Below are 24,883 nucleotides of genomic sequence, written 5' to 3'. Positions count from 1 at the left end.
ATTTGGAAAAGGCATATGACAAGGTGCCAAGAGAGAAGCTATACAATACGCTACAGTTATATGGTGTCAGTGGGGCATTATATCAATCAATACTTAGTCTTTATTTGAGTTGTAAGTCAGCAGTTAGAATTGATGGAAATACAGGAAGATGGTTTAATGTTAAATCTGGTGTGAGACAAGGATGTACATTATTCCCTCTGTTATTCATTATCTATATGGATCACATTATGAAGGAAAGTGGTATTAAACTTGTTATCAGAATTGGAGATGTTAATGTCAGCTCTTTGCTTTATGCGGACAATGTTATAAATAAATCTGCTACAAGTCTGCAAGAATCTCTGACTAAATTGAATAACTGAAGGTCAGCAATAAAAAGTCAAAGACAATGAAAATAGGCAAAATCATTGAAAATGTCAACTGTGTTGCAAAAGGAGAACCTGTGGAACAAGTAAAACATTTCAGCTACTTAGGCATGATTTTTAGTGAAGATGGTAAATTAAATATAGAAATAGACAACAGAATCAACAAAGCTGGTATGGTGGGAAGTCAATTGAATAAATTCATATGGAATAAGAGAGAAATTAGTCAGAACACTAAATTAGCTGTATACAAGACAGTGTTCAAACCAGTTTTAACTTATGGATCTGAGAGCTGGGTCAGAAGTAAAACACTTGACCAAAGACTAGAGATCGCAGATATGAGAGTCCTGAGAAAGATTAGAGGCGTGAACAGATGGCATCAGTGGCAATATCATATTAAAAACTAGGAGATTAGGAAAGAATGGACATTGTCAGCAACCAGGAATGCGTTAGCAGAGCTAATCTCAGGTGGTATGGTCACTTAAACAGAATGGGCGAGGAAAGATTAACAAAACAAGCGTTCTCTGCCAGGCTGGCAGGAAAACGACCCAGAGGAAGACCACAAGATATAGGTGGATTGATAAGTACAAAGTGCCTTAGACGATAGAAATATAAGATCTGATAATGTTGGAGTCTTGACAAGTAACAGACTGATTTGGAGGAAAATTGTAGATAGGAAGTTATAAATGATGTAAATTTTTCATGTAGTACTATCATATCCTGTACACACCTTGAGGGTACATGGCAGGAATTTGATGATGATGATGATGAATAATTGCAAATGGTGATAAATAAGCTAGTTGCTAATGTGAGCCATAAGGTATTTACCACAGTTTTAAGGAAAAGGGAAAAATTAAATTATGAAATTTTTTAAAGTAAGTTTCAAAGACCAACATTGCTTTGTTTCTTGGCATATAAAAGAAATAAAAAATATCTTATGGTTTTAATGTTAAACAGTGTTCTGTTTTTGAACGTCAAATGAAGACTTTTAGGCTCTTCTATATTTTTATTTTATAAATAATCAAAAATTCACTTATGAAAAATACAACTTAATATGCGATTCCATGGTACTGAAAAGAGGTACGCCTTTTCTCTGATGTACCCATAGTTCAACATGCTGCCAGGCCAATGAAACTTTAATCAAAAGTGCCAATACCATATTTACTCGAACATAACTCGCACTTTTTCCAAAAATTAAAGTTAAAAATTCACGGTGCGAGATATATGAGAGTATTTTTGAAAAAACTAAATTGGCATTTATAATTAAATCCTCAATATTCATTATAAATTATAATTGCTTACATTATTTATAAAATGAATGCATTTAAATTTTAATTATCAACATTATTTATGTGATCAGTTGCTCACCTTCATGAGGTGATGTATTTGAATCTTTAGAATGATTCTGTGATTAAATTAAAATAATTTCATTATTGTTATCCTTTTATCATTTCAGAATCATTTCTGCTTATATGCCAATATCACATATTAAATTCAGTCACTGTAAACTCATGCCCTACTGCTCAATTGCCATGTTTTTCTGCAAAATTCAATCACTTTGAGTTTAAAACCAGCATTGTGACTTGAACGTTTCTCCATATATTTTAAGCAAAAATTACCAGTAATTTACAAGGCTTGAGGTACGTTATGAACAATCCTTCATGAATGACTAATGAGAAATGAAAGTGGAGCATGAAACAGACAGGAATGTTAGACCAGTAGAGATAGCACAGCTATGAAGATGTGCAAAAGATCACGTGACTCGATGACAAAGGTAAGCCGAGAATTTTTAAGTTGAAATACTGATTTTCTTCAACCAAATTCCAAAATATCTGAAACTGCCATAACATTCACTATTTCTTAAAGTTTTAAACCTTTTTCATGTGTGAGGTATATGCAAAACGTTTAATTTTTTTTTTTAAAGTAAAATCAGGAGCGCGAGATATGTGAGGGCGAGTTATTATTGAATAAATAAGGTAATAGATAAGCATTCAAGGACGAGAATAGGTTCACAATCTTTAAAGTGCAACATCAAGGAGCTCTCATGCTAAATGTATTCTCAGAAGTTCTTGATCACTTCTGAAACTTTAAAGGTGCTTTGCAACTTGGCTATAACATAATAATTTCTTTTAATGGGATAAAAGACAATTTTAATCAAATAAAACTTGATGGAAAGTAACATTATGAACTATATAATGGTTATTTTAAAATTTCTTTAAGAAATGCTCATTTGGGTTAAATAATACATGTTTGTTTCATACCATTTATCTACAATTCAATTTCCTACCTCTAATTTGAGTTTGTCAATTGCACTAAGAACCCAGCCAACAGTGCCATCTCCTCCAGCAACTAATACTCTACAAACATGATCTGGAACCAAATTGCACCACTCAAGCCCGCTTTCAGGTGGTAAATCATGAAGGTCTATAACCTGGAAGGAAAAAAAAAAAAGTAAATAAATATATACAATACATGCAGGTATGTATATATGTATGCATGTATGCACATATGATAAAGATTTTCTCAAAAAACAGGAATGAGAGTTTGCCACAATGATTTCCCAAAAACTATTAAAGCATTAGGCAAAGTAATCAAGGCAACAATGTGGAGAACTTGTGTAAAATCTCTCTCGCATAATTAATTTTTTTGTTAAAAATTTTGCGTTCGATTTTACAGGGTTTTCTGAATATTTTGAATTTAGAAATTGGATTGTACTCAAACAAGTAAATAAATTTGCTGTAAAAGTGCATAAAATATCAATGTAAATTGACCTGTATGTAAAAGGATTAACCTTTTACATGCAGGTAAGATAAGTAAGGGATTAACCCAGATTATCACGATGAATAGGCAACATCAGGAGGTCGCAGAGTCATGCGATCTTAGAAAAAGAACGGAAGGGACAAGAATGAAGTCATCACGCTGGCAGCTAATCCTGTAAACTACTAGGTAAAGAACAAAGGACTGGGAGTTGTATAAAGGGGGACTGAGACAAACCAAAGGGGCTTTTGCTCCTGGCTTTTTGCTTGGCTCACTCTTGGATTTTTTTTGTCTCCAGATAGTAGGTTCCCACTATCTGGAGACAAATTTTACATATTTTACTACTATGTAAAAATCACTGATTTTTTCATAGTAGTAGTATAATATATTTATGTATATATTATACTACTATGTAAAAATCACTGATCATTAGTAGATAACAGAATTATCAGAAAGCAAAATGAAATATCTATATATATTAAAAAAAAAAAAAAAAAAAAGAAAGAAAGAAATACACATATACACTGCTTGGAAAGAAGTCAATGGACACCCTAGTGTGAGGAACAAATAGCCATGGCATCCACCTTACTAAGATGTAGGACCTCCTTTCACTAAGATGACTGCAGTCTTATGGTGCATACTTTCCACAAGTGTATGATAATAATCAATGGAAATTTTGGAACACTCTTCCTAGGCATATAATGAGGTCCTGGACTGCTGTAAGGTGGATATCCCTTGACCTCACCCAACACTCACAACACCAACATCCCACAAATGTTCAATAGGAGATCAGGGCTCTGTGGAGACCAGTCAAGCGTGGTTGAGTTCATGTCCATAAACCATGCAGTTACAGCAGCAGCCTTATGATGGTGCATTGTCTTGCTGAAAGAGACAATGGTCAGTTCTGTATTATAATGTACCATTATAATGTCAGGTAAGTGACATTAATTTAAGCTAACATAAAGTAGGAACCATTGCATTGTCCAGAATGTTCAGATACCTCTCAGAATCCAATGTTCATGGCACCACAAACAGAGGTCCGAAGCCAAACCAGGAAAATAGGACCATACCATCATGCTGCCACCTCCAAATTTCATAGCTGGGGTTATGTATTCTGAAGAGACATTCAGTGGGCATCTTCCCCACCTGCACCTGTCCATCTTCTCAGCAGAGAGTGTAGCATGGGGCTTGCATATTGCAGTCTAACCATGGTAACCCATGTTGTGAGCCTCAGTTCTGAATGTTTTTGTGCAGATTCATGTTGCAGTTGATGCACAGCCCTTGGTGTTCAACATGTTGACTGACAAATGTTGGTTTTACATATTATCCTTTTTTTTTAGCACACTGTGGTCAGGTTTGGTGAGTGTGGTGGGTAGCACATGCATCTGACTCCCTGTGCTTCCATCTCAGAATGGTTTCACTGATTGTTGACCTAGGATGGCCCAATTTTTCAACAATCTGCCAAGCAGATAGGTCCAGCAAAATATGGCATCTTATCACAATGCCTCTTTCGATCTCCATCAGTTACCTTCTCATAGCCATTTCACCCAGACACGATTGCACTGACTTGGGAGAATCATATTCCTCCAATTTATACCGGCCACAAACACATGACTTGCTAACTTCTTTTCAAGCAGTGTATATTATACTACTATGTAAAAAAACAGTGATCATAAGTAAATAAAAGAATTATCATTTATCAAATAAAAACAAAATGAAAAAAAAAAAAAAAAAAAAATATATATATATATATATATAAAAGAAATATACACAATAAGCACAATAAATTGTACAAGATGAATTGCTGCTTCATCAACCCCACATCTATTCCTTCCACACCCATATGAATCATTTACTCAAATCTTCATAATGACTACTGTAAATATTGTAAAGATATGCAAATGGTAAAACTTCAGGTTTTTACAATTAAATTGAAAATTCAGATAAAAAAAAACTCAAAAATCTAAATCAAAAATTTAATTTTTTTATGGCATAGATAAATAATTCTAAAAATACAAAATGAGTTGATACTCAAACAAATTTCATAACATATACTTAAACTTCAAATTAAAAAAATGCTGCATACTATGCAATATTTCTTAATTTTCAGTTCTAAGAGAACAGTATCAATTTATGCCAGCTAAACATCATTCAGTCTCATCCCACAGAAAGCAAACATTCACACTACTTGTGCCTATCACTTTTCTCTTTTCTTAGGCTGACTAATGCAGGATAACCAATGCAGACCATGTCTGTTCTCTTCCTCTTTGTAACTGGAATTGACCAAGTTGACTGACTAGTGAAGTTTTCATTATTTTTGATTTTAATGGTACAGACATATTTATTATAAATATGTCTGTACATATTTATTATAATGTCAGGTAAGTGACATTAATTTAAGCTAACATAACATTTCAAAATTTAAACATTAATTCTGGATTTTCATTTTTATAGTTTCATACTAGGGGTGTTTAAGGGTCAAAGCTGTATAACTGAGAGGAGACCTCCACAAAGCCTTTGAAGGAATGCAGAGAATTGACCACAGCTTCTGACATAATGTCCAATTCGCCTTCTCATGGTGGACCCTGTTAAGTATCTGCCTGAATATTGAACGAACGAGGATGGGCTGGCAGTTTGGGATTTAGTTGATCAAATTGTATTCTTATTGGCTTACACCACAAATAAAATGATGGTACAGCATGACAGAATTTCACGCCGACTGGGACGTCGCTGACCAGAGCGAACAGCGAAAAGTCAGCTACTAGAACAAATCTGAAAACACACCCCAACTCAACATCACCAGAGTTAAAGACCGGTACTATCAACGTAAGAAGCCGGAATGGCAAAGAAATGGAGCTAGCTGAGGAATTAGATAAGTACCAGATCGACATAACAGGGGTGACTGAAACAAAAAAGACAAAAACTGGTGAGATCTTTCTGAACAATAAATATAAAATGTTATATTCAGGCAATGACAATCATGGAAAAGAAGGAGTAGCCAATATATTCAACAAAAAATACGAGGCTAATCTTCTTGAATGGCAGTCAGTCTCAAGTAAAGTAATGTGGGTAAATATGAGAATGGGGAACTCGACAATGAGATTTATTTGTGCCTATGGTCCCACAGAAGGTTCTACTAAAGTAGAAGTGGAGGAATTTTTTGAGGCTTGAGAAAAAGCAACTGACACAATGAAAAAGGAAAAGTTGATCCTTGCTGGGGATCTAAATAGCAGAGTGGGAAATGAGTGTCATACATACAAAAATATTTTGAGAAAAGAGCAAAGCTAATACTTTATACTTTATCAGCTAACGCCTTTTTATTCCCGTATATACGGGAGTAGGCAAGGCCATTTAGCCCTATCTAACTTTTTTTTTGGAGACTGAGTGGGCAGTTCAATCTCCACTGGTACCCAATCAGAGACAGATGGCCCAAGGCTATCACTAATTAAGCGGTACGCAGTGAAGAGAGACGGCTCAAATGTGCCGCCATCTCGTGGTCCCTAACCGTAACACAAATATTTAATGTCTGAAATAATGTGGGTTCTACAGTCGATTTTCTTGAGTTTACAGGACGAAAAACCCGAGTTTCCGGGAGGAAAAACCTGCTTGCCCGTGCCAGAGATCGATTAACTCGGGAACCGGTCGAAAAAAGGCTTAGAAAAATTTCCTCTAGTCGCCGACTAGACTCGAAACCAAGACTTCCTTCGTGCGGCCAAGCGCGGTGGTGTGCAAACGCCACATCCACTGAGCTACACAGGCTCCATAGCTAAGCTAATAATAATGGCAAATATCTGTTGGATTTCTGCTCAGGACATGGACTGGTTATTACCAACATGTTCCAACATAAAAATGTTCACAAATTCACATGGAGAGAAGAGGCAAGGAATAAGAAAAGTCTCATTGACAATGTTATTGTTGATAGTGATGTTTTCTCCCTGGTGCAGGACACCAGAGTGTACAGAGGATTTGAAATCGGAAGAGATCACTATTTAGTCTTGAGCAGGATAAAATTGAATTTCATATTGAAAAGAATAACATGTAAGAAAGTTTTAAAGCGAATAAAAGTTGAGCAGCTCTCAGATGTGAACTGTAGACTAAAATACACAAAGATTATTGAAGAAAAAATGAAAGAGTTTGAGAACAGGAATCAAACCTTGGAGATTCAGTGGCAAGCCTTGAAGAAAGCCCTGATTGATTTCAGCTAGAGAGGCATGTGGTGAAGTTGTCTGCAAGGATGGTAGACACAGGAAGTTAAAGAGGCAGTGAAGGAAAAGAGGAAAGCATATCAAAAGTTCCTGGCAAATAAGTCAGCTTGTGCTCTTAGAGAATATAGAGACAAATGTAAGAAAGCTAAACACTGAGTAAAACTAGCTAAACAAAACTCATAGGAGGACTTTGGCAAGAATATAGAAAATAAATCTCAGGAAGGTTGCAAAATATTCTGGAGGTTGGTTGAAGAAGCTTAGGAATGGAGGAAAGAGTGCTGTAAAAGGAGTTAGAGATGATAAAGGTGAACATGAAAACAGGAGAAAAAGATATCCTTGAAGTATGGCGTAATTACTTTGGAAAACTGCTAAATGAAACAAGCAGTGATGACAGCACAGTGGTAAAAAACACTGACCAGGCATGCAGTCAGGAATACATATCCATACTTGAAGTAGAAAAAGCCATCAAAGGCTTGAAATGCCGGTTGGGGCGTCGCCCGTTTAAACAGGGCCCCCCCGTTGTTTTCGCCAGGGAACCAGGACGAACATCAAAAAGTCAGCTACTGAAACAAATCTGAACACAAACCCCAACTCAACATAACCAGAGTTAAAGATCGGTACTATCAACGTAAGAAGCCTGAATGGCAAAGAAATGGAGCTAGCTGAGGAATTAGATAAATACCAGATCGACATAATAGGGGTGACTGAAACAAAAAAGACAAAAACTGGTGAGATCATTCTGAGCAATAAATACAAAATGTTATATTCAGGCAATGAAAATCAAGGAAAAGAAGGAGTAACCATAGTATTCAACACAAAATATGAGGCTAATCTTCTTGAATGGCATGCAGTCTCAAGTAGATTAATGTGGCAAATATGAGAATGGGGAACTGGACAATGAGACTTATTTGTGCCTATGATTCCACAGAAGGTTCTACTAAGGTAGAAGTGGAGAAATTTTTTGAGGCTTGAGAAAAAGCAACTGACACAATGAAAAAGGAAAAGTTGGTCCTTGTTGGGGATCTAAATAGTAGAGTAGGAAATGATTGTCAGACATACAAAAATATTTTGGGAAAATTTGGAGAAAAGAGCAAAGCTAATAATAATGGCAAATATCTGTTGGATTTCTGCTCAGTACATGCACTGGTTATTACTAACACCATGTTCCAACATAAAAATGTGCACAAATTCACATGGAGAGAAGAGGCTAGGAATAAGAAAAGTCTCATTGACTATGTTATTGTTGATAGTGATGTTTTCTCCCTGGTGCAGGACACCAGAGTGTACAGAGGATTTGAAATCGGAAGCGATCACTATTTAGTCTTGAGCAGGATAAAATTGAATTTCATATTGAAAAGAATAACATGTAAGAAAGTTTTAAAGCGAATAAAAGTTGAGCAGCTCTCAGATGTGAACTGTAGACTAAAATACACAAAGATTATTGAAGAAAAAATGAAAGAGTTTGAGAACAGGAATCAAACCTTGGAGATTCAGTGGCAAACTCTGAAGAAAACATTGATTGATTCGGCCAGAGAGGCATGTGGTAAGGTTGTCTGCAAGGATAAAAAAATCAAAACTCCATGGTGGATACAGAAAGTTAAAGAGGCAGTGAAGGAAAAGAAGAAATCATATCAAAAGTTCCTGTCAAATAAGTCAGCTTGTGCTCTTAGAGAATATAGAGACAAATGCAAGAATGCTAAACACTGTGTAAAACTAGCTAAACAAAAGTCATGGGAGGACTTTTGCAAGAATATAGAAAATAAATATCAAGAAGGTGGCAAAATATTCTGGAGGTTGTTGAAGAAGCTTAGGAATGGAGAAAAGAATGCTGTAAAAGGAGTTAGAGATGATAAAGGTGACATGAAAACAGGAGAAAAAGATATTCTTGAAGTATGGAGTAATTACTTTGAAAAACTGCTAAATGAAACAAGCAGTGATGATAGCACAGTGATAAAAAACACTGACCAGGCATGCAGTCAGGAATACATATCCATACTTGAAGTAGAAAAAGCCATCAAAGGCTTGAAATGTGGAAAGGCAGCTGGAGTAGATGATATTCGACCAGAAATGCTGAAGTATGGTGGTAGAAGAGTCTTACAGTGGCTGCACTGCATAGTTCAGAAAGCCTGAACAGAGGGACGAATTCCTGATGATTGGAGTAGAGCTCTCATAGTACCCATATATAAAAAGGGAAATAAAACTGAATGTGAGAATTACAGGTATTTCCCTACTGAGTGTTCCTGGCAAGATCTATGCAAGTATGCTTGAGAAACGGTTGAGAAGAATTGTGGAACAAAAGCTTGGTGAAGAACAAGCTGGATTCAGGCCAAACAGAGGCTGTCAGGATCAGATCTTCACTTTACGACAAATAGTCGAGAAAGCATGGGAATATAACAAAGATCTGTATTTAAGTTTTGTCGATTTGGAAAAGGCATATGACAAGGTGCCAAGAGAGAAGCTATTCGATACGCTACAGTTATATGGTGTCAATGGGGCATTATATCAAGCAATACTTTGTTTTTATTTGAATTGTAAGTCAGCAGTTAGAATTGAAGGAAGTACAGGAAGATGGTTTAATGTTAAATCTGGTGTCAGACAAGGATGTACATTATCCCCTCTGTTATTCATTATCTATATGGATCACATTATGAAGGAAAGTGGTATTAAACATGATATCAAAATTGGAGATGTTAATGTCAGCTCTTTGCTTTATGCGGATGATGTTATACTTCTAAATAAATCCGCTAAAAGTCTGCAAGATTCTCTGACTAAATTGAATAGCTGTTGTAATAGATATGGTATGAAGGTCAGCAATAAAAAGACAAAGACAATGAAAATAAGCAGAATCATTGAAAATGTCAACTGTGTTGTAAATGGAGAACCAGTGGAACAAGTAAAACATTTCAGCTACTTAGGCACGATTTTTAGTGAAGATGGTAAATTAAATATAGAAATAGACAACAGAATCAGCAAAGCTGGTATGGTGGGAAGTCAATTGAATAAATTCATATGGAATAAGAGAGAAATCAGTCAGAACACTATACAAGACAGTGTTCAAACCAGTTTTAACTTATGGATCTGAGAGCTGGGTCAGAAGTAAAACACTTGACCAAAGACTAGAGATCGCAGATATGAGAGTCCTGAGAAAGATTAGAGGCGTGAACAGATGGCATCAGTGGCAATATCATATTAAAAACTAGGAGATTAGGAAAGAATGGACATTGTCAGCAACCAGGAATGCGTTAGCAGAGCTAATCTCAGGTGGTATGGTCACTTAAACAGAATGGGCGAGGAAAGATTAACAAAACAAGAGTTCTCTGCCAGGCTGGCAGGAAAACGACTCAGAGGAAGACCACAAGATATAGGTGGATTGATAAGTACAAAGTGCCTTAGACAATAGAAATATAAGATCTGATAACGTTGAAGTCTTGACAAGTAACAGACTGATTTGGAGGAAAATTGTAGATAGGAAGTTAGTAATGATATAATTTTTTCATGTGGTACTATCATATCCTGTACACCCCTTGTGGGTACATGGCAGGAATTTGATGATGATGATGAGGCTTGAAATGTGGAAAGGCAGCAGGAGTAGATGATATTCAACCAGAAATGCTGAAGTATGGTGGTATGAGAGTCTTACAGTGGCTGCACTGCATAGTTCAGAAAGCCTGGACAAAGGGACGAATTCCCGATGATTGGAGTAGAGCTCTCATAGTACCCATATATAAAAAGGGAAATAAAACTGAATGTGAGAATTACAGAGGTATTTCCCTACTGACTGTTCCTGGCAAGATCTATGCAAGTATACTTGAGAAACGGTTGAGAAGAATTGTGGAACAAAAGCTTGGTGAAGAACAAGCTGGATTCAGGCCAAATAGAGGCTGTCAGGATCAGATCTTCACTTTACGACAAATAGTGGAGAAATCATGGGAATATAACAAAGATCTGTATTTAAGTTTTGTCGATTTGGAAAAGGCATATGACAAGGTGCCAAGACACAATTATTCAATATGCTATAGTTATATGGTGTCGATGGGGCATTATATCAAGCAATACTTAGTCTTTATTTGAGTTGTAAGTCAGCAGTTACAATTGAAGGAAGTACAAGAAGATGGTTTAATGTTAAATCTGGTGTGAGACAAGGATGTACATTATCCCCTCTGTTATTCATTATCTATATGGAACACATTATATAGGAAAGTGGTATTAAACATGATATCAAAATTGGAGATGTTAATGTCAGCTCTTTGCTTTATGCAGATGATGTTATACTTCTAAATAAAGCCACTACAATTCTGCAAGATTCTCTGACTAAATTGAATAACTGTTGTAATAGATATGGTATGAAGGTCAGCATTCAAAAGACAAAGACAATGAAAATAGGCAGAATCATTGAAAATGTCAACTGTGTTGTGAATGGAGAACCTGTGGAACAAGTAAAACATTTCAGCTACTTAGGCACGATTTTTAGTGAGGATGGTAAATTAAATAAAGAAATAGACAACAGAATCAGCAAAGCTGGTATGGTGGGAATTCAATTGAATAAATTCATATGGAATAAGAGAGAAATTAGTCAGAATACTAAATTAGCTGTATACAAGACAGTGTTCAAACCAATTTTAACTTATGGATCTGAGAGCTGGGTCAGAAGTAAAACACTTGACTAAAGACTAGAGACTGCAGATATGAGAGTTCTGAGAAAGATTAGAGGTGTGAACAGATGGCATCAATGGCAATATCATATTAAAAATGAGGATATTAGGAAAGAACTTGATATTGTCAGCATCCAGGAATGCATTAGCAGAGATAATCTCAGGTGGTATGGTCACTTAAATAGAATGGGCAAAGAAAGATTAGCAAAACAAGTGTTCTCTGCCAGGTTTGCAGCAAAATGACCCAGAGGAAGACCAAGATATAGGTGAATTGATACAGTACAAAGTGCCTTAGATGTAGAAATATAAGATCTGATAATGTTGGAGACTTGACAAGTAAAAGACTGATTTGGAGGAAAATTGTAGATAGTAATGATAGTAATGTAGAAGTTAGTAATGATGTAATTTTTTTCATGTAGTACTATCATATCCTGTACACCCCTTGAGTGTACATTGCAGGAATTTGATGATGATGATAATTTCATACTATTCTAGGTCTTTCCTTTGTCTTCCAATACTGTTTTCATCTTTTTATGTTCATGTTGTCATTTTGTGTGCTTTATGAATATTTCTTGCTATCCCTCTGTGTTCTCTCTTCCATGTACAATTTCCACCAATGATTTTGTTATGTTCTTGTAACTTTTATGCCACAGTACCTTTAAAGACATGATAAATAAAAGAAATTACCAGAGCACAATGTGTGCTTCTCTCCCTCAAGCTTATAACAAGAATTTCTCATTATCAAAACATTTAATGGAATTAAAATGTTACATCCCTCATCAAATCCTGCAGATAACTGACTCCTATGTTCCAATCCCTTATATTTCTAGTATCTCTGAACTATTGGTAAAATTTTGAAGAAATATCACCTTATTCCCACATATTTTCCTATCAATAAAATTTCTCATCTGTTACCGTCTACAAAAGACACGCTGTCACCTCTATCTTTAGCTGGTGATTACCAGATAATTTCTTGTGAATGTAAAAATAAGGCACAGCCATGGGCTCGCCATTATCCCCCTCTATTGCTAACTTTTATATGGAATATTTTGAGCAACATGCTGTAGATTCCTCTTCCTTAAAACCCAAAGTATGGCTTAGATATGTTGACAATGTTTTCGCTATCTGGCCCCATGGCCACCAGACATTAGACACTTTCGTCAGCCACCTAAATAAACAACACAAACAGTTCACGATTGAAACTGAAAAGCAGAACACACTTCCGTTTCTAGATACACTTATCACAGGTCTTCCTTCTGGCAGTCTTTCCTTCATTGTTTACCAGAAACCGACACATACTGGCCAATATATACACATAAACTACTACCACCAACAACACAAAAATTAGGTGTCATTATTACTCTAAAAAGCAAGGCTTTGAAGATTTGCTCCAATGAACAAGCACTTAAAGTTTAATTTAAAGTTATCAGCAATACTTTCCTAAAAAATGGTTACAGCCAAAACACTATCAACAAAATTCTCTACAAAAATTCACTAAAAAAAAAAAAGATAAACTAGACTACAATAAAACTATAACCATTGCTTACATTAAAGGGACATCAGATAAAATGAACAGAATACTACAGAAATACAACCTTAAAGTCACTTTAAGGTTGTATTTCTGTTTAAACCTCCTGCAAAATTAAAAAGCTTACTCAACTCATCCAAAGATCCACTCTCCTCCGCTGGACCACCCTGGAATATACCGTATTTATTGCACCTGTAATCTACCATATATAGGGGAAACAGGATGCACAATTCCTGCCAGACAAAAGGAACATAAACGACACATTAAATATAATAACCATGGTGAAAACTGGCCTTTCTGATCATGCCCTGAACACTTTACATAGAATTGATTGGAAAAGCACCAGTTGTTTACATCACACCAAAACATGGTATGAACGTAAATTTAAGGAAGCTTGTGAGATTCTTATCAACCACCCTAATCTTAACAATAATGATGTTCTAAAAATCCCAAGCATGTGGAAGGCACATATTCTACCCATGGAACCTTTTGCCCCTTAGAGTTAATTATAAACAGGACTGTAGATAATCCAGAATTTTAAATCTAATATAACTATGGTCATGTTAAATTCGGACATCATTGTTACTATAAGAAAACTATCTATATGAAAGAATGTTTCTATGATGCCATCTTAAATAGAATATAGCTTCGATGTAGTTCCTAAATAATTAATTTTATTTATATTTTTATTTATTTTTTTAATATATATATATATATATATATATATATATATAATATAATATATTATATTATATTTTCACTAGAGGTCATGCCAGTAGAATAACCATTGATCAAATCATTGTTTCTTTAGCATACTCTGTGAAATGCAACTTAGCTTGTCCTTGTATATTTGTGTTTACTCCAGATGATGATCCTAATATCAAGGTCGCAATGTCAGGAAATTAATATAGTTATTTATAACATGGTTGTAAAGTCCATAATTCTAAAATGAATGCTGATCACCATGTAACACTATCATCATCATCAAATTCCTGACATGTACCCTCGAGGGATGTACAGGATATGATAGTACTACATGAAAAATTTACATCATTACTAACTTCCTATCTACAATTTTCCTCCAAATTAGTCTGTTACTTGTCAAGACCCCAACATTATCAGATCATATATTTCTATCGTCTAAGGCACTTTGTACCATATCAATCCACCTATATCTTGGTCTTTCTCTAGGTCGTTTTCCTGCCAACCTGGCAGAGAACACTTGTTTTGCTAATCTTTCCTCACCCATTCTGTTTAAATGACCATACCACCTGAGATTAGCTCTGCTAACGCATTCCTGGATGCTGACAATGTCCAGTTCTTTCCTAATATCCTAGTTTTTAATATGATATTGCCACTGATGCCATCTGTTCATGCCTCTAATCTTTCTCAGGACTCATATCTGTGGTCTCTAGTCTTTGGTCAAGTGTTTTACTTCTAATCCAGCTCTTAGATCCATAAGTTAAAACTGGTTTCAACACTGTCTTGTATACATCTAACTTAGCATTCCGACTAATTTCTCTCTTATTCCATATGAATTTATTCAATTGACTTCCTACCATATCAGCGCTTCATTGTTGATTCTGCTGTCTATTTCCATATTTAATTTACCTCTTCACTAAAAATCTTGCCTAAATAGCTGAAATGTTTTACTTGTTCCATAGGTTCTCTATTCACAACACAGTTGACATTTTCAATGATTTTGCCTATTTTCGTTGTCTTTGACTTTTTATTGCTGACCTTCATACCATATCTATTACAACAGTTATTCAATTTAGTCAGAGATTCTTGCAGACTTGTAGCAGATTTATTTAGAAGTATAACATCATCTGCATAAAGCAAAGAGCTGACATTAACATCTTCAATTCTGATATCATGTTTAATACCACTTTCCTTCATAATGTGATCCATATAGATAATGAATAACAGAGGGGATAATGTACATCCTCGTCTCACACCAGATTTCACTTTAAACCATCTTCCAGTACTTCCTTCAATTCTAATTGCTGACTTCCAACTCAAATAAAGACTAAGTATTGCTTGATATAATGCCCCATTGACACCATATAACTGTAGCATATTGAATAGCTTCTCTCTTGGCACCTTGTCATATGCCTTTTCTAGATCAACAAAACTTAAATACAGATCTTTGTTATATTCTTGTGAATGTAATTTGACATACTTTGGTAAACAGATCATTCTGTGGAAAAAAGAATTAATGAACCTTAATATTACATTGAATATGTGAAACCTCAAAAGTCAGTTCTAGCACAGCATAGCACTGACACTAAACACAGCATCTGGTGGGATGAGGCTCGTCTTCTCAATAGAAGCAGTTTTAAATATGAACAGCTTTTCAAAGAAAATTGTGAAACCCTTTTACATCAGTCTAACCTGAATGAGAAAGATTGTCTCACGCTCCCAAAAGTTTGAGATTCTCATTTTATGTAAACATCAAAAATAGTTTTAATATTATTTATTAATATTAATTTCTAGCTTGCAGCAGCTGTTTTTAATTGGTAAATTGATTGTTGTATGTACCTCATATTCCTGTTCTTTGATTTGCTTGTTTCTACATACTTATGATGTACTGTTGTGTTCAGTACAAAATATGTTTACCTTCGTTAAAGTTAATTACTGTGGTTATCGTGTAATTTGTTGTTTTTCTTTATCACAATTTCTTGAGCTATTTCCCATGATTTCTTTTATTTCTCCCAACTGTTTCTCTTTAGAAATTTTGTTTGTTTCATTTCTTGCAATATGTATTGTTTACCATGATTTCTTCTGTTCTGCCTCTGGCAATTTCCTTTGTTCTATCGCTTTTAATTTTGTTATGTTTTTCACAATCTTTTGTGTTATTTGTCACATTTCTTTTGTTCTATTTCTGGCAAATTCCTTTGCTTTGTTTCCTCTGGATCTTTTGTTTCATGGGAATGGAGTGTGTGTGTGTGGGGGGGGGAGAGATAGTATTTTTACCTTAAATTCTCTATAATAAACCTTGTGTTATAATGTATTACATCTCAGGTCCCAGTTTACTACAGCATGTATAACAAAATACTGAAAATTCCTAACCAAGTCCAATAGGTATATGCTATGCTAAAAGAAATTTAGTATAGCAAACTACCTACCATAACAAAATGTTTCACTGGTCCTCATAGGTGCATACTATGCTAGAAGAAATTCACTATAGCAAATGCTGATTATAACAAAATGTTTCAGTGTTGATAATATTTGAAGTGTCAAATTTTATCAAGATCTGAAATGTCAAACTTCTTGATAAATCAACTATTGAAATCTTTGATATTGCAGTAGCTGATTTATCAAGATGCTGCAAACAACTTCTATTGTTAAAGTGTACTCACATTTCCTGAAAAACAGAATTTCATCTGTATAAAATTTACTTACAGAAACACATTGTTTTTGAACTAATGATGTTCAAAAATGAATAAAAATATGCTATAAAACCAGAAAAAATTAATAAAGCACATAAACTAACCTGCGCAGGATTAAGAATTGCTCTAAAAGCTCTGAGAATTAGGTCACCTTCATTATTGCCACTTTTACGATTTGCTATGACAATTAAAGGACACCATGGTCTATATGGAGGTGGTCTAACTTCACCAACAACTAAGTGACGCCTACCTTTCAAGCCAACTAACTTTAAGCGAATGCAGAAGGGCGGAACAATGAATGACTTGAATCGTCCAAGATCACACACTTCTGCCATTTTGGGGAGGCAATTGGTATGTACTGTACGCTGACACCAACAACAATGAAAATCTGAAAGTGCTGCCTCCATTCCACAATCTGCTTCACATACATCACATACATTTCCAGAAGACAGATTTCCTAAAAGAGATGTGTAATTTCAGTGCTGCAGAAAGGTTAAAACTAACAATGCATAAAAAAAGTATAATTATTTTAAAAGAAATAAACTAAATGAGTTAATTTACTGTAGCTTATCAATAGCAATTATGCTGTTTGGTTGGTAAGACTTGCAGAAATAGGAGATTATCTTGTAGGATTAACCAATTTATTATAGTAAAAATGCCATTTATATAAGCCAAGTTTAATCAATTTAGAGTAGTAAAACACTGTGTGTGGGGGGGGGGGGGAGAAAGATTTATATAAGTTACTTGCCCATGACAGCCCTTTGGTCCAATATATTAAGGGAAAGAAGATTATAAAACAATCATAATGCTAAACTTCATTATTAATTTTCCATTTTCCCTGTCATGTTAGGCTTAATGGCCTGTCATAGCAAAGTAACTCGAATTCTTTGAAACCTAATCAATGTTCTGATATGATGGTTAATTTTATCTGCATAGCATGTTATGGCTGTCAGTTGCATGTGTTCATCTAGCCAGCTTGCCTGACTTGTAAAAACCCAGCTATCAGCATATGAGGCTAGTTAACTCACTTTCAGCTGAAAAGTATGATAATGGTTCTTTGCATCCTAGATGGGATTCAAACCCAGATCCTTCCAACCAAACACCATTGTCATAACTGACTGAGCTATAGAGGCTCATTTATTAATTTTAATATAAAGAATTCATTTTAAAACATTTTAAAATTTAAAACCTAAAAATACTGATAAGACTGATGACACGTGAGGTGCTGCAGCGATGGATTATTCTAGTGGCAGTTAAGAAGGTATAAAGAATGACAGAGCAGGTGATTATGACAAACTTACTGAACTGTACCATGAGCATCAGAAACTGCAAGGGAAAGATGTCAGCAGTACAGTGGCAGTCAAGGAAGATTTCATTTATGCAGTATGGGACTGCATGCTCAAAGCCAGAAGGATAAATCAGATGGATTTTAAATGGATAAGTGCCATCATTAAGTAAAAGCTGCCAAAAAAAAAGACATGGGTTTTGTAGCAAATATATGGAAAATAAGGCAGAGCTGTGTTTTAATAGGCTCATTTATGAATGTTTTGGAGATCTGTATTTAAGGCAGTAGTGATTAAGGCTCTAGAGATTATGGTGATTTGTGCATTGCCAGATTTGTCAAATGAAAAGGAGGAATGTAGTGTGCTGCTGTCAGCAAAGCTATTGATAGTCTGCTGAAGTAGATGATTTATATATATAGAAGAAATAAGGCGGGTGAGAAAAGATAACCTTGTGGGGTTATTGCATTGGTTGTATACTTGTATTTATAAGATAGGAAAACTATCCATCATCATTCAAAACAGGCATCAAGTTTTTTTGTTTTTTGGGGGGGGGGAGGGGAACCAAAAGATTGGAGTTTACTTAACCAGCATTAGTGCCAGACTCGGTCAAAAACCTTAAAGATATCAAGGACAACCACTCAAGACTCACCAAACTTTTCCATGGTATTTGTTCAGATATGGGTGATATAAGTGAGTAGATCAATTGTTGATTGACAGTGACAGAAAATCCATAATGGTAGTCATTTAATAGTTGAAAGTTTTCAAGGTAGCATAGAAGGTGTCGACAGCTCTTTCAATTACTTTGTTAAGAGCTGAAGTAAGAGAAATAGGACAGTAGTTTGAGGTGTAGGATATCTATGTTCAAATTTAGATATCCCACAAATTAAAATTAAATGAGAAATTAATAATACATTATTGTTATAGTTGTTAATTAAAGGTATGTTCCTTTTATATGTCATGAGCAAGACATTTTGAAATGTTATTTTTATTTGTGACTACTGAAGTCTTGCTTAGATATAAAACAAATTTATTTAAATTAGTTGTCTGACATATTATAATTTTGTATGAACTGTCAAATGTTGAAATATTGGTGCTGTTTGTATCAAGAAACATTTACGTTGTCAATGATGAGAGAAAGCCAAAGTTACCACTGTATTCACACTGTGGGATTCGTTGTTTCAAACACAGGAGTTGCAAACAGTGATGGTAGCACATAATGGTGGACTGGAATAGAAGTTGCTTTAATGTATTTCTGAGCATGCATGGAAGTGAAAAAAAAATTATCGCATGTTGCCAAGCCTTCAGCTCATGATTCCGAAGGAAGGAGAGGAACACAGCAGGAGAAAAACTCTGAAGCTTCTGTGTCTTCAATATATGGAGATGGAACAGAAGATAGAAGAGTTAGAAACAGAAGACAAAGAGGATATCCTTGTATAAAGAGATAAGTGCGATGTTTTTCTGTAGTCATTAGTCCATATAGAATTTATTCAACATTTTGTCATGTATTTTATGCCAAGGAGATGTGGCGTAGTAGCTGTGTAGATCATTCCACTTGGCTTTCTTGTAATTCCATATGATGTATGGTTGTGAGTAATTGTGTTTGTGTTGTTTCACAGGAGAGGAGATTAGCACAAGATTGTGGTCCGAACTGCCTAGAGGGCAGACCACATTCACAGTGTACTTGGATGAGTCACTAATGAGGAGTAGGTCGATTCAGAGGAGCAGTTGAGGTTGTCTGGTATTCTGGTGGGCATCTGTGCTATTTGTGTAAAGTGATAGCAATGTCTTCTCAGAGCTTCTCTACCTAATTGATATATATGTAGTTGGAATAGAAGAGTCACCTGGTGTTGTGAACATTGAAGCCTCCAAGGAAAATGACTTTACTATTAGGGAATTTGGATCGAAGAATATTGATTTATATGGAAATGAAAATGAAAAGTTCAGAATGGTTGTTAACATTAGAAGAGCAAATAAATTTAACAGAAAGGGACAGAATGATTTTCAGCCAAATCAGAAGATTCCAGGTTAGGTACTCTTTGACATGCTATATTGGAGTGAACATATGCACAAACCCCACCTTTGACGTGAAAGGAGTCAAAGAGTGTGTAACTGGGAAAGCTGATATGAGTAGTGCTGGGGAGGAGTAGAAATTTAGGTTTCTGTTAAGAAAAGTACATGAGGTTTTTTAGATTAGAGATGAAAATGGACATTGTTGAGGTTGGAACTGAGGGCACATATTTGTGTAGTGTATTAGGAAGGTTCTGTGAGGTTTGCTGTCAAAGAGTGTGGCAATGATCATGCACAATCCTTATGCAGTGATGCATAGAAGTTGTGCAGCTACCAGTTTCACATTAGTATTCCTTTTTTATAATTGAATGCCCATAAATCATCTCCATATTGTCATTTTTCTTCTAGTTGTTGCTGTAATCATCTACTTTGTTCCCACTGCACATAGGTGAGATCTGGCTGGGCTCATTTCATACGCAACATGGTGGAGGTGCCTTCTGACGTTATTCATGTGAACACTGATCTGCTTATTGGCATATCACTTTGACTATGCACGGATATTCATTCCATCACTTCATGTGTTGCCCAAAGCAGCGACCCCTGACAATTTTCCTGGGATCAAATTTGCATTGTTCAGCAAGCTTGCAGATGTCGTTTTCAGAGTTTGTCATTGAGACTCCAAGGTTTGTATAATTGAGTCTACAGTTTACCTTTTAAAGCTGCTCAACTTTAATTCTTTTTAAAACTTTCTTACATACTGTTCTTTCAATGTGGTATTCATTTTTATCCTGCTTCAAATTCTTTGTATACTCTTATATCCTGAACCAGCACATCTTTATGTTGGAACATGGTGTTAGTAATGACTAGTCTGTATCCTGAGCAGAAATCCACCAGATACTATTATTATTAGTCTTGATCTTTTCTCTAAACTTTCCCAAAATGTTTCTATATGCCTGGTGGGATTAGTTTCTTACTCTGCTGTTTAGAACTCCAACAAGGAGTTCTAAACAGCACTTTTTCCATTTTCTTACATTTTCCATTTTCTTTGTCAGCTACCTGCGCCAATGACTAGAAAAATAACTGTTGTTTAAATATGGCATAATAATAAATTAAGTAGTCATATCCTGTATGTCCCTTCCTTAGATACAGCCTATCACATCCTCTGTAACATGACTCTTCTGTAAGCAGTGAGAAGAAGATGTTGAGTGCATTAGCACTCAACATCTGCTTCTCATCACAAATAGTAAAAGAGAGACACTAATTTGGTCCAACTACATCTTCTGATAGAAGTACAGCATCTTGCATTCCATGAAACGCCTTGGAATTAAGATCAATTTCCTTGTCAAAATTATGCCCTTCATAGAGTCCTAGTAAATAGTCATATCCTGCATGTCCCTTCCTTAGACACAGGTTATCATTCCCTGCAATTAGTCTTTTGACTCCATGGATGTCTGGTGTTAATAATAATAAATTAAAGAAATGAGATATACAATGGTGTCTGAGTGCTCATAAAAAAAATGAAAAAATATTGTATAATATAATATTTTATAATAATAAAGGTTTAATATTTCAAATATTCCATCTCTGTCACAGAAAAATCATCTGAGATACAATAGAAAAATTGTAATACATAAAAGCACACAAACAAGTGGAAGATGTTGGACTTGTGTGCTTTTGTGTGTGTTATTACAATGTTTATATTGTATCCCAGACAAAATGTTGGAATTAAAGTTGTGATTAGTTATTTCATTATGTCGTTTTCATTCCATTAAACCTAAGCTTAAACCAGCATGTAAGACTTAATACATGTGTCTGAGTGCAAAGATAAACAGAAACAGACTTAGTTTGTGTTAAGAGTATTTCTTGATAGATAGGTTCACATATTTTCAAACAATTTTTCCAATTCCAATGAGCTAATGGTTTGAGGATGAGCATTTTCCAGAGAGCATCCAAATTTATTGATTAGGATAGTTTTTCAAGGCAGATGCAGATTCAAGGAGGAGTCATATTTGCTTCTGTGAAGCAAGGTGGCCTTTTTTCCCCAGCAGTTTCTGTAGCAGACTATCCAAACAATAGTCAGCAAGTCACAAGTAGCCATAATAAAATATAATATATAATAATAAATAAAAAATAATAATACATGGTTTCTGCCTGGTCTCTGAAGATGAACCAATCAGTTCGAAACAGCTGTCAGGCCAGTGAAACTTAAAAACGGACCAAATCAGAAAGCGAATATATGCATGCCTGGGCAGCACATGTTTTCTAAGATGGTCTATGCTAGGGCAACTCGTAAATGCCTGCGGGCGTATTCCTGTAAGCTCTCTGGTCAACTTACTTTTACGAAACTTTTATAGTTTCTACATTCGGCTTTGAAATAATGCTGGATCTAATATCCACTTGATTTTTATAAATTTTGCATCGCCAAAGTGAACCCTTTTGGCTCTCTATTTTAGTAAATAATAAAATAAATTAAAGCTACAGGGAACTTGGCAGATAGAGGCAAATCAAAGGATTGCAGAAGACCACTTTCATACCACATAAAAAAATGGAATTCCTTGTCACTTTTTAAGTGATTTGAAGAAGTTGAAAGTTTATTTTTCACTTTAATTTTAGATTTAATCCTTTAGTTTAGATTAAATTTAGTTTAATCCTTTATCCAAGTGTGAGCAAACAAAGTTTGCGCCTGAAAATATCTTCAGGACTGAGGTAAGGTAGCACCTCTCCTATTGCTTCTGCCTTAGTATCTCCACTCTGGGCCTGGCTCCCACTGACGAGACCTATAAAGGTCGAAACCAGTATGGGTAGTGCCTCCCCTCCCCTTAACGCATAGCAGTATACATGTCTGCAAGGAGGTGTGCTGTGCATTATGGGAGATACTGAGACAAGGAGTTGAGAGCTTGATCCACCTTTGCTGCGAGTTTCCCGGTGTTGTACTACCTTACCTCAGTCCTGAAGATATTTTCAGGCGCAAACTTTGTTTGCTCACACTTAGATAAAGGATTAAACTAAATTTATTATAAGTGATTTGAAGGTAATATTTTTCAGTTTTTGAACCTTTTCAGCAGTGCCATGTATATATGGAAATTTTTTTTTTTCTTTGCTAGTCTGGAGGCTGTAAGATAGCACTTAATACTTCTTGGCTAAAAACCGATTGGTAGGACATTTAGATTGCTTTCAAGTCTCAAAAGAAATAAAACAACTGGATTTAAAAAAGTTATGAATAGGGAGATGAAATGGAAACATCAAATTCCTGATATGTACCCTCAGGAGGTGTATAGGATAATTATGATAGTATTGCATGAAAAAGTTACACCATTACTAACTTCCAATCAACAATTTTCCTCCAAATTAATCTAAAATGGAAACATAAGAATATATAATGAACATTGGTACCTGGAATGTCCAAATGCATAGGCCACAAAGATGAACTAGATGAACACTTAAATAAAAAAGAAACATAAAAAATAAAAAAAACATAAAAATTGCAGTAATGTCTGAAACCAGGAAAAAGTTGTCTCAAACCTAATTAATAATTATATACAGGTTTACAGTAGTGTATGCAGTAAGAAGAGAGTAAAAGCAGTTGCACAGAATGTTAGAAAATAATGTAGTTAATTACATTAACTACATATGTCTTGTACATAGTTGTATTAAACAGATGGTCTTATTATAAGAATAAGTTTTGTGTTTATTAGTAGTTAATTATATTTATTAAAATGGAAGAATAATACAAATCAAGATTAAATTACAACAAGGGTATCTAACTGTTATTGGAGTATATGCACCAGTGAAAGGTGAAGAAAGTAAAAAGCTTTTACTCCCTCCCGCAAAAAATAATGAACAAAGTAAATAAGTCAGATTATCTAGTGGTGATGATGATGGGAGATTTAATTTAATTTATTATGGAGATAATAATTTAAAAATAATGAACAAAGTAAATAAGTCAGACTATCTAGTGGTGATGATGATGGGAGATTTAAATGCTAGAAATGGCAATAGTAAAATTAATTAGCCATCAGGCAAGCAAACAGTTAATAAAAATGAAGAAGGCTAAATGATTATGTAGTTTATAATAATTTTAAAGTTACAAACATTTTTCCCATACAAATATTGTCATAAATATACTTGGATGGCAAGTATATTTATGGAGGACACAGGATAATGAGACTACATAACAGTAAATAATAATTAGTAAAATTTGTTCTTGACACAAGGGTTTCCAGAAGCTTTGAACTGATCACTTCCTATTAGTCTCACCAATTTCATTTCCTCCACGATGGTTGAGAATAATGAAAAGTATTAGACGAAAAGGATTGTTTCAACATCAGTCTCTTAAAAACTTCACTAAATTAAAAGTTTAACAGAAGACACATATCGATGGACTGATCAAAGAATGGTTAAATATTCGTGTTATTAAAAAGAGGCAGCATGTGAAAGCTTACACAAAAAAAGAAGAGATGACATCATAAAAGAGGTCAGACAGTGGATTGAGGTTATTCTAGGATTACAGAAAATAAAGAAAATGCTTTCAAGAAGCATTTATCAACCATATCAACTGAAGATAAGATTGAATGCAGAATACATTTTTGTAGCGTAACTGAATGATTAAATAACTTCAAAAACAAAAACAAAAAATCATGTGGAGAAGGTTTTTTTTACACTAATTAGATAAGAACAAAGCTTTTGCTGAAGAATTTACA

General features: G+C 34.9%; 1 protein-coding gene across 1 annotated transcript in view; it reads right to left on the bottom strand.

Annotated features, from left to right (window-relative positions):
- Dgkepsilon (diacylglycerol kinase epsilon) overlaps nt 1–24,883 on the bottom strand; it is a 153,615-nt gene that overhangs the window by 104,920 nt on the left and 23,812 nt on the right. Inside the window, exons 4-5 of the mRNA XM_090406725.1 lie at nt 16,998–17,350; nt 2,647–2,790 (exon numbers count right to left, since the gene is read on the bottom strand). Coding sequence (XP_090262851.1) covers nt 2,647–2,790; nt 16,998–17,350 — 497 coding nt within the window. The remainder of the gene's footprint in view (nt 1–2,646; nt 2,791–16,997; nt 17,351–24,883) is intronic.

Source organism: Typopeltis vanoorti, chromosome 17 (assembly GCF_054136105.1).
Source record: "Typopeltis vanoorti isolate ZY-2024b chromosome 17, IOZ_Tvanoo_1.0, whole genome shotgun sequence".
Taxonomy (NCBI): domain Eukaryota; kingdom Metazoa; phylum Arthropoda; class Arachnida; order Uropygi; family Thelyphonidae; genus Typopeltis; species Typopeltis vanoorti.
The sequence above is the reverse complement of the archived record's forward strand: the minus strand, read 5'-3'. Positions and strand labels throughout refer to the sequence as shown.